The sequence below is a fragment of the Tetrao urogallus genome (assembly GCF_951394365.1).
Source record: "Tetrao urogallus genome assembly, chromosome: 15".
Classification (NCBI taxonomy): Eukaryota; Metazoa; Chordata; class Aves; order Galliformes; family Phasianidae; genus Tetrao; species Tetrao urogallus.
Window position 1 is genome coordinate 2,200,375 of NC_136828.1, and position 11,274 is coordinate 2,211,648.

The following is an 11,274-nucleotide window of genomic DNA, read 5'->3' on the forward strand; positions in this document are numbered from 1 at the left end:
ACAATTTGATAAGCCATAATGAAAATCACTGGTGACTTTTCTTGTGTGATACCTTGGAAATTCTTTTGTAGGTAGAGAAGATTCTGAAGCATTTCCTGAATGTTGAACCTTCTCAGCTTTCATTATATTTTTTGTTCCTGTATCAGTTCCATTGTCTCTCTGGCTTGACAAGGAAGAATTTCTTTTCTCTGGCTCCAGCCTCACCAGTTTCCTGGTAATGACCTCATTCATCCCTTCTCTCACTTTAAAATTTTGATTTTGACTGACTTTAAAGGCATCCATCTCTTCCAGACTTTCTGGATCCTGTTTTGTGCCCTTGAGTCTTCCAGCTGGGGCAGATGCTTTGTGAAGAACCTCTGAGGCCTCTTTACGGGCTCTACGGAGTTGTTGCAGTAGCTGACACTTCCCTGACCAATTCTTCCTGCTAATAAAATAAAGATTTAATTAAGATAGAGCATTTTAAAAAAAGCCCACACTGAAGAATTTCTCATGGGGGCATCTTAAAACAAGGATGGGTTATCAACACAGATAATAGTCTTTGATAACAGTACCAGCACATAAACAACAAACAAGACAGTGACAGAACATGATCTGATCTCATTGGGAATTTGTTTCCCTTTTCTGGATTACAGTCAGTAGAGAATTAGTATAAGAGCCCTGAACAAATGGCATGTCAGCATGGAAATCAGTGTCTGCAAATTTCTGTCTTCTTGGGATATGAGCATTGGAACTCAAACACACATACAGGAAGAGTCCATCTAATAACTCACTGCATTTTGAGGTGTTTAGCTTCATCTCACCTGTGTCTCCTCCCAGTCCATGGGGTGTTGAGCTGTTAGTAGTACAATACTGTGATTGTTCTCCCATGTGAAGTGCCCTATCATGACAGGGTAAGCAGACAGAACTCTTCTGCCTTGTAGCTCTGTTCAGCAATGAGGCTCCCAAGTTATCTACTACAAAACTGCCACCAATTTGTAGCTACTCCTAAGTAGCAGCTGATAAGAACAAAGAAAACCCAAAAAGCACTTTTTCTCATTAAGAAACTCATTTCTCCAGCCATTGTATCAACATTTAACATTGACAGCTGCAGCATTAAAGAGCATTAAAGATTCCTAAGTAATACAGGTACATTAACCCCTTCCCACTGGATACCAAGGTCAGTAGGAGAGAATTGGTCATGGCATCAAGTCTCCTGGAGTTCAAGTTTTGCGCAGTGTACGGGGCTTTGCTTGATTGCCTCCCAGGTTAAACCACAATAGTTTGGACAACATTCTCAGAAGTATGGTTTGATATTTGGGTGGTCCTGTACAAAGCCAAGACTTGGACTTGACGATTCCTCCCTTCCAACTCAGACATTCTGTGGGTAGTACAACATTCCCTGCATTTACAAGACAAAGAACTCAGATTCTGAGCTGTGAGTGGAATTCATCTGCACAGGTGTGGGCTGCTAGTGATTACTTTCCTGCTGTTTTTTTCTTTTTTTCCTTCCTGAATCTAGAAGAATGTCCTGAAACAGTCAGAGTCGCAGGTTAACACCAACCTCAGGCCTTCGAGCTCTACCACAGAGTAAGTCAGACAAGAACAGAGCAGGTGAGAAAGAAAGAAGGATTCTACCAACACATCTGTAAGTTCCTGAGTGTTACTGACCTTTGTTTCTAGTAAGAAAACCAAATTTGCCTTGTGCTCTCCTGCCTGCTTTAGTAGAGTCAGAAAACAAAGCAGGAATTTTAGGATGGAAGCATGTATTGGACAACAGCCTTACAGCACAGTGCTAGGGATGGCACTGATCATCTGAACACTCAGGGGATAAATTAACAGTGTTTTCCTATGCTAAGAAAGTGCCCAGCTATCATCACTCTCTACTTAAGGCCCTAACATGGAAGCACATTGTGCTACAGAACATGCAGCTCTGTTTAATAGCTCCATCCAGGTAAGATGGAAAATGGCACTGAACTCACATTAAGGAGATTAGCATCTCACCCTTCTGAGATGAGGCTTTCTTATTTAGAAACAGAACTGAATGTTTGCCACGTGTTTCATGTGTATTTACTTCAGCAACTTTAAAACAGATAAAAATGCACTCAGCTAAGCTCTGCTCTCCATCACTCCAGATTTACATTGATGTAACTTCTGCATTTGCGTCAGTGCCAGCGAGAGTTCCCCAAGCAATCTCTCATCCCTGCTTTATGCTGGTTTGGGATTAGATGTTACAAATTATGCTGAGTAGCTGGCTTTGTTCCTTGTCGAATCATTTGTTCTTTCAGACTACTTAAAATCAAAGGCAAAACAATACAGAATGTTCCTCTTTGCCCACTGCACTGCTGAAATGCGAACTTCCGTGCACCAGGCTTCTAAATATAACACAGGATAAAAGCAGTCAAATACTTAAGATCCGACATACCTACTTCACGTTAAAGGGATGAATAACCACCTATGAGTATGAATCAAGGCCTGAATTTAGTAACAGGAAAGGCCTGGCATCTGTGCCTATTGAAGAATCTACAGTGCAGGATTCCATAACCGTACATAAGAACACATGTAAGAACAATTAAGGGGAGCTGTGAGCATCCCTGCCCACACAACGTATTCAATGCTTAAACCAACATTCCAGCTTACTTTATTATTTCTAAAAATAAAGGTGTGACTGAGTCAATTCCCTACAACATTTTGAAAGTAGGGTTTTGAGTCTTTTGAAATTTAAAACAGCTCTCACAGCACTCAAACCTGCCTGTAGAAAGAGCCAGGTTTCCCAGCCACTCATGTCTACTTTCTTTAAAGTGTTGTCACGCAGCTGTAAGGAGGCAAGGTGCCACACAGCCTCAAACACTGACAGTTGGTGTCTAACTTCAGTATCTTTAGCATGCAAGAGAACTCTGGGTCCAGGCTGAAACACTTCTGTTATTAGGCTGGACACTTCTGATGTAAATACAAGAAACAGAGATACTTTCATGTGTGAGCTCTCACTCTAATCACTGTTAAAGGAATAATTTTAATTTCAGAAGTTAATTATCACATCACTTGAATTACAGTCAAGGTAAAGAATCTTACATTTTCCTCTCTTCTTGGTCCATAACAGACACAGTCTCATCTTCATCAGTGGAGCTGTCACCTGCACTATGAAATAAATTGGACAGTGTTCAAACTGAGCATTGACTTGTGGTCATTTCCAAGATTCAAGTTTTAGGGCCATCAGGAAAAAGAGGAGAGAGTTTTTGGGCAGATCTCTAGGCCTTATCGATAGTTTCTAATCTTATTATCCCAGGAAAAAAAAAAATTCAAGCACCCCTAGGTCATGTGTTAGCTGCACTTTGCTCTTTATTAAAGAGGGTTCTCATAAACATGCATCCTGAAAAGGGAGCAGAGCTATCTCAGGCACCTCCACCTCTAAGAAAAGACACCTTTGCTAGAATCTGTTGCAGATTGAGGTGAATTTGGTTTCCAAGAACTGACTATATAGGGCCTCCTTATCACATGGGAGACTGAGATACCAGCATCAGCAGCTGCTTGCCATGAACATAGTCAAGCAAAGCCATTCCATAATCAAAGCTGTCGGAATGCTAGCTCAATTCCAACCAACAGCTGCAAGCATTGCCTTGCAGTCACTGCTCACTTCTTCAGAGAATGGAAAACTTTCTAAGTGTTATTCCCTGGACAGTTTGCATGTCTTTTCTGTGTTTGTCTCCTTTCCTGCACCTGTACTTGTTCTGAGAAAAGTTATTCCTCTCTTCAGAGTACTTGCATGCCCTGCTATGGGTTATGCTTTCCTACTAAGGTCATAGAAGTTTAATTAAAGTTACATTTCACAAGAATGAAGCCTTCTGTCTGCATCTCAATTCTCCACTGATTGCTGCTGACTTCTCACTACTAACAAAGCCAGAATTTACCTCTGTTTCTTATCAGGGAACGTTACCAACTTCTGTGGTTCAGCATCTCTTAAATCTACGTACACAGTTAGAGGCTCTGGCAGGCACTGCAATCTCACTGCGTCCATCCTCAGAGAACTTGGTGAAGATGAGAGGAAGGCAACATCCCTGAGTATAGAAAACACTGTTTCAGCATTTCCTGCATCTTATCAACACAAGATGTCCTGCGGGGCACGGATTACAATAAAAATTGGATTGTGAAAGGAGCTTAATGCTCAGCTACTGCAGTCTCTTATTCTGCCTACTATCCATCACCTTTCAGAACTGAACTGTAAGATTCAGGCTCCCTTAGGAATACAGATCACTGGCAGCATGATGAGGGATATTTTGTTCTTAAAAGCCAACATCATAAAACTACTCTGTAGAACAAAGGCAGACAGCTACAGTACCAAAGAAGTTGTGAGTCTGAAAAGAGCCCAGCACAAATCAGCAAAAACAGGCCCCTTTTTCCTCTCTGCCTCCTTTGGCAATCCCATCTTATCCTTTGGAGCATAAAGAAAATGCAAATCACCTTCATGGCTTCCCCTGCTCTGGCAGCAAGGATGCTTTTCACCTTTCACTTAATAGGCTTGTTCCACTGTTACTTCCTGTTGTAACAATCAGAAGGATCAATGTGGTGGAATGGTGACAGAGGAAGTGTAATAACAAAGGGCAGGAGGAGGGCTCACCCATCTCTGAATGTCTAGGCTCACAGGGAAAAGTCCACAAGGAAAGGATCTCCAACCAGAGATCCTTCCCCAGTGGCAGTCAGCCCTTAAATGAGGTCTAAGAGGTGCAGCCAGGCTCCACCCCTTCCCCTCACACAGCTGAATTGCCTCCACCTGTGCTCCCAGGGCTGACCAGGTCTTTTTCCCAGGTGCTCAATCTGCAATTCAGGCTTTGACTCAATAGGTCCCATACACCTCTGTACCACTACCAGTGATTTTGAGCAGTCTGGAAACCACTTTCCTTCACAAAGGATCCTGCAAAACACATTGACATCTAAATGAATACCTTAAAAGAGAAAAAAGGCATCTCACACTTCAGCTAGATTGGGAGCAGCAAAAGAAACTGCAAACCCTAGAAGTATCAAAGCTACAAAAAACACGGCCATGACCATTTGCTCAGCTTTGCTCCCCTGATTTCCTCAAGTGTGTCTGTTAAGATGTAGAGAAAACTCACATTTGGTGGAGAATGCTAAGGTAGCAGGATACTGACTGTTAATGATCAAGCATATGTGAATGACCAAGACCTAGCTTCCTCCTTTAACACCGCTGTAGCATATTCCAGCCACAACATGAGCTTTTACTGCTAATAATGACTACCTACTGTATATGACAACTGGAGGGAAGGACCTACTTCTTGTTCTCCTGCTCTTCTTGAATGGAGATTTTGGCTGATGGCCACCTGCAGCGTGAAGACAGTGTCCTGGATTGCCTGTCACACAGCTCTTCTAATTGTTCCATGAGCTGCTTTTCAGATCTACCTCTGAAGGTCTCTATAGGAGAACAGCAAAAAAAAAAAATCATTTGTGGTCTTCTGTCATTGAACTGCCCAATATACCCTTTCACCATTGTACCTTTCTCTACAGCCAGAGAGAAGGGAAAGGATAAAGACACCACTGTCATCCAGCTCTGACTAAACAAACTGCAAAATTTTATCTGCCTTGCCCTGGGCCATTGCAGGCCACAGAGCACTGATTTCAAACCACAAAAGCAAGACCCAGAGGAAGCTTTGTGTTCTAAAGAAATTGTCAAAAAACCCCACCACCACTATCACCAACACATCCAAGATGATGTAGCAGGGAATGAGAAATATACAAAACTGAGTTTCACTTGTTTTTACATATTTTCAGTGTAGTTGGTATTAGTTGAACAGCATTACCATAATCTGTTGAGGAGAAGGCAATTTCTGCATGAGTGTTATGTGTATTTTTCTGCTGCTTCAGCTCTGCAGAAGTCTTGTCTAGACCCCAGTTCTTGGTATTCTGAAAGACAACCAGACTGCGATGAAAAATCACCATCAAAAGGCTGCTACAAAATAGAAGCTCCTTTAATTCAGCTCTTGGTGCTAATCTGCTTGGCTATTCTGCCATACATAAACACACTAAATACAGAAGTGTAACACTATAATGGGATGATAATAGTGGCAAAGTCCTTGGCTACAGCAAACGAGGAGGAGCCCAAATGTGCAGACACAGAAGCAAAGGAAAGGAGCTGCATACCTTTGGAAGGCCTCAGGTAGGCAGAGATTTCCAGCAGGAGGTGCCCTCATCTCCACTGCCAGCCCTTAAATGAGGGCTGGGAAGGGGAGGTTCCTGGCTCCAGCCCTTCTGGTTACTCAGTGCATTGCATGCCCTTGAGCTCCCCTGGGCTGGCCCTGCCCTCCCACCAGGTGCTCCATCACTGCTTCAGGCTGTGACTTAGCATTTCCACAAGCAACACATAAGTTCATTATATAATACAAACATTAAGGAAGAAATGAATAATCCAAGTGAATTGATATTACCATAGTGCTACAGAAGAGACAAGATGCTGGAAGGCCAAAAAGCTCATTGTTTTAACTAACAAAATAGATCCCTGCTTTCCTAGGGACAGATGCCATGGTTGGTGTTTGTGAATAAGATCACTAACCATGCTACTGAGCAACAACTTCTGCTACCATTATGGACACACAGTGGCATCCCCATGAGACAAAGACAGCTTCTTGGTAGGTTGCATAGCACGTGACCCAAGAAAACCCAGATTCAGGACATCAGCAAAAGCAACAAAGTAAAATGCTGTCACGTGCAGAGTCTGGCATTTTGGTTCCTTATTTTAGCAGAATTCTCAAAGCAATACAGCAGCTTCTCTACTGAATGAGCAGCACTCCATGAAAGTGTTTGGGCCACCTACCTGCAGTGACAGATGGGTTAGTTCCTGAAGATGGCCAGCTGCAGAAGTTTCTTCTTTAGCACTTCTTTCCAGACTTCTGCTCATGCCACGTGAGGGAGGATTATTATTTAGCTCAGCGTGGCCTGGTGATGGCTCTAGAAATATTTTTGAGAGTATCTTTGTCTCTATCAGCTTTCTTCTCTCTTTTTTACTGCACAGTTCCTCCAATAACAATGATGTATTAAGGCAAGAGTTCCCTTTTTCCCTGGCTTGTTGCCTTCCTGATTCTTCCTCTTCAAGGCCATCTGTGGAATCTGCAAGAGACTCTTCAAGAACAGCTTCCATTTGGCTTGGAATTTCTTCAGTATGGCTGGAAAGATTGGAAGCCTCGTCTTTAATCACTTGAACATATTCTTTTGAAATGACTTGAGCACCATCTGTTTGTTCCTGATGGCCAAGACTCTTCAGATCTCCATTCCATTTCTTTTCCCATGTTTTCTACCAGTAAAGGAAATATATACATGCAAAAAGTTACATCTCCTGAGCTATAGGAGCTGACAGGAAACCAAAACAAATGATTGGCAGATAGCAGCTCTGGCTCAGTCACCATCTGGTAACAGCACAAACCACATCCACCACAGAGCAGTAAGACCTCACTTTGCAAAGACTACAGCTTTAGGATGTGCTAAAAAACATTCTTGACATTTATTAGCCCTCTATCTGCTCACCATACAACACTTCTTACACTGAGATTAATGAATGGGGAAAAGCAGCACAGTAAGTTGGCCTTCCCGTGATGAAATGGGTTCAGTTGGCTTCTCTTATAATCTCTTATGATGGCTAGTCTTCATCACTGCAGATGTAATGTAAACATTTTATCTCAGAATAGCAGTACAAGAGATAAGCTTCATACTGATCCTCATTAATATACTGCCATAGTAATTCTTTTTCTGCATACACAAAGTAATGGCTGAAACTATTTCAAACCCTCAGAAACTTAGAAGCCACGGCAGTGCTTCTGTGAATGCACAAACTGAGGACAGAACTCCTCAGCAGCTGAGCTGCAGGTAATTTTCCAGTACTGAGCTTATTACAGAAAGGTCCATAAAGTCAGTGAGCAGCATCTTCCTTCAGGACTTGGTGTTATTGTCAGCCTACAAGTATTTGTATGATCTTTCTGACTAGAAATTGGTGATTTGTATCTCAATGTGCACTTGTTATTACACAAAAAATTTATACCTTCCCCCTTTTTATTATGTACATTATTCAGAACAAGATTAGATTTAGAAGCGACTGAAAAATTCCTTGAGAGACAGGACGATGAGCAAAGAAAAGGCTAGTTAGCATTTTAATAAAAGAGGGCATCTGTGTCAGTTGGAGCTAAGGAGTGTCATTGTCTCAAAAATGTAAAAGGAAAATAAAACTAAGAGACGATAGCATGAAGAAAAGATCTAAAAAACGACAGCTTAAAAGGGTCACTAAAGGGAGAAGATCTAATTTCTGATGGGAGAAAGTACTGGACTCCATGCTCTTCTGTCACAGCACTCAGTCAAACTGGTCAGATAAAAGCAGCTGTTTGTAGTGGAAACAGATGGAAGGGTGGGTTTACAGCAATACAGCCTGCACACAACGGTCACAACCTGCATGTCTAAGTCTTCCAGGGAAAATTCCAGTAGCTCATCTGACAGGTCAGGAATTAAGTTGGATTGCTCTCGCTGGAAGATGAAAAGCTCCCCATCGCTCTCACAGTCAGACTATCAACGACAAAAAAAAAAAAGAGAAGTTAAATGAAAACCTGTAATGTGACTTTCACCATTCTGTGGTGACAAACTCCATGTTGTCACCACTTGACTGAAGTTCAGAAACCAGTTTTCTTTTCAGTTACACCTTCATTAGGCAGCCCGATAGCCCAGCGCTCCGGCTGCTTTACACTGACCTAACATCTGAGCAAACTACAGCAGTAGTTTATACCCCACAAATTAAAAAAAGACAACAAACAAAAACACATCAGATGTGAAATTGCTGCACTCGGTTGGGCAGAATTTAAATAGCTTTGGAAAAAAACCCTTATCTGAACATAAGACAGGTGTTTGAGATTAATTGTTTTACACAGGCAACAAAAAGAGAATAAGCAGCTTCTCAGAAGCCAGGACCCAGCTTCCAAGCTTATCTAAGTATGCATTTTCAATAGCTCACACTTTGGAGAACTCCCTCTGGCATAATTATTTTTTCCTAACTTGGAGGAAATTCCAGTGCAACTTCTTTCCTTTTAATAAAATGCATTTCAGGACAATGAAAGTACTTCAAAACGTGCTGTTTGTCAGCACCTCCTCTCAGTGTAGGAGCACAGCCCATAGGGGTACAGATCTCAGACACATAAATGTATCTTCCCACAAGTGGAAACCTTTGGGACAAAGGTGCAGCTCTGAAGCCACAGGCTCAGCAAGCTACTGTTGTACAGTAAGCAGGAGAGGGATCACACAAGCAGACCTTCTGAATGCAAATTAAAGGTAGCACATAAGTGCCAAGCAGACTGCTGCAGTTCCTTCAGCAGGAAATTTGTTCCACATGTGACAGAAGAATTTGGATGCTATTTATGAGTAAAAGAAAAAAAAAAAGGATTCAACATGACTTAAGGGTTATAAATTATTTGGCACGAAGATACAAAACGATCACTTTGTCAGAACTTTTTTTGTACGCCTATAGAACAACAATGACCAGAAATCATCCCTGAGTGCTGGCCCTAAATCTATACTGCATAAACACATATTAAAAAGCCACGGTTGCTTTAAGTAACTAAAATAGAATTTTCACCAGATTGTTGAGTCCTGTGAGCAGAGATCTTTAGCTGTCAGCAGGCAGCCTGTTCCAGCCATTAGGACCCAGCGAGTAAAAAAACAGCACGGTGAAAAATGCCTCACAGTTTCTATAAATCTCATGCTTTCTATTAAAAGGTTAACAGCATTATATTTCTTTGCAGATGGAATTAAAGAACAGAAATCAACAGTTGGCTACAGGCAGGGAAAGAAGTAGAAACCAGGGATCAAATATCTGCCAAATGCTTTTTCAGTGGACCACAAAGACTTCAGGAATACAACCGAAACCCTCAACTATAGAAAACCATGCTAATAGCCTACTGTCTGGACAGCACATTACTAGCCTAAATAGCACAATATTATCCAGGATAAAATCTTAGCATTTGATTTTAAGTCAGCTGTATGATTTTTTTCATGCTGTATTTTCGACCAAACAAGCTAAGAAAAAAATGTGTGGTCATTCTGCAAGATGCCCACTACCCATCTCTTCCTAACCTGGCATTATTTAGCACCTGGAAAAATCAGTCCCACCTTCAATTCCAAAGAATACAGTGAGAAAAGATGGTTATTATGCTCTGACTATTAGAGGTAAAATAAAAGGTTGTGGATTAATATACACACAACAGTCAGAATAAACAAGTACATAGAATCATAGTCGTAGAATCCTTAGAGTTGGAATGGACCTCTGAAGGCCATCTCGTCCAACTCCCCTGCGATGAACAGGGATTTTTTTCTAAAAGCCAGTGAGAAACACAGTCAGGTTGCAGTGCTTACTGTAGAAGTGTCAGAGTCCAGAGATGGGAGCTGATCTTTCACTGCAGCAAGTATATCTCCCCATCGAAACCTGCTGTTACTCCCAACAGGAGCTGTAGGAAGCTCAGATGGACGCTCAGCATCCTCACTTTGCCCTTCTGAGGCCATTTAAACATCCAACCTTCCACCAAATGAAAGCACACCTCAAGAAAGAAAAGGATAACATCAGTACAGAGCAAGAACAAAGCGTGTGCACTCAGGGTCAACATAACCCTCACTGCTCCCATGGTAGGACTGTGATTCCTTAGGGAAGGCCATTCTCGCAGCTGCCCTGGCAGGGAGGGCTGCCCACCCTCAGCTGTTCCTTACTTCCCTGTTTCTTTCACATTCCCCTCCTCACACATCAGATGACAGATAAAGTGGTTTATGCTGGCTTTTTCTCACCGCATTTGTATCACAATTGAGACCAGATGATCTATTAGATTTTGACCTCTTTTTAAGAGGTCAAATTTAAGCTCCCTCTTCACGTTTCCTTCTCATGTGTAAGAGCAACCAGGACAGCTCAACAGGGCACTACTGCTGTTCCAACAAGTCAGAAAATTAACCCGCTCGTAAAAGCTTCACTTCTTAAATTTTGTTGTGTGGTTTCTAGGTCATCAAAATTGGGCGCGCATCAGTACCGTTCCTAAGAAAGGCGGGCAGCTTCGGGGCGTTACACCACCCAGAACCAACAGCTGCCAAGATGGCGGCGAGCGCTGCGCACGCGCACTTCAGCCGGCGCCTGCGTTGCCATAGCAACACGAGCAACGCGGCCCAGCCCCCCTGCCCTCACAGCAGCCCTTGGGCGCCTCTGAGCGGCGCAGCGTACGTCCCGGCCCCTACAGCGGAGCGAGGTGAAGAACAGTAGCTGATAAACGGAGAACACACGGC

At 42.5% G+C, this 11,274-nt stretch overlaps 1 protein-coding gene across 1 annotated transcript in view; it reads right to left on the reverse strand.

The window, feature by feature from the left end:
- Window positions 1–10,512, reverse strand: part of DNAAF8 (dynein axonemal assembly factor 8) — a gene marked incomplete at both ends in the record, with an annotated part of 82,733 nt that extends 72,221 nt beyond the window's left edge. The window contains 8 exons of the mRNA XM_079542677.1: window positions 53–424; window positions 3,049–3,114; window positions 3,885–4,031; window positions 5,262–5,400; window positions 5,787–5,889; window positions 6,797–7,273; window positions 8,416–8,529; window positions 10,366–10,512. Of these exons, the coding sequence (XP_079398803.1) occupies window positions 53–424; window positions 3,049–3,114; window positions 3,885–4,031; window positions 5,262–5,400; window positions 5,787–5,889; window positions 6,797–7,273; window positions 8,416–8,529; window positions 10,366–10,512 (1,565 nt within the window). The remainder of the gene's footprint in view (window positions 1–52; window positions 425–3,048; window positions 3,115–3,884; window positions 4,032–5,261; window positions 5,401–5,786; window positions 5,890–6,796; window positions 7,274–8,415; window positions 8,530–10,365) is intronic.
- Between the last annotated feature and the right edge of the window lie 762 nt (window positions 10,513–11,274).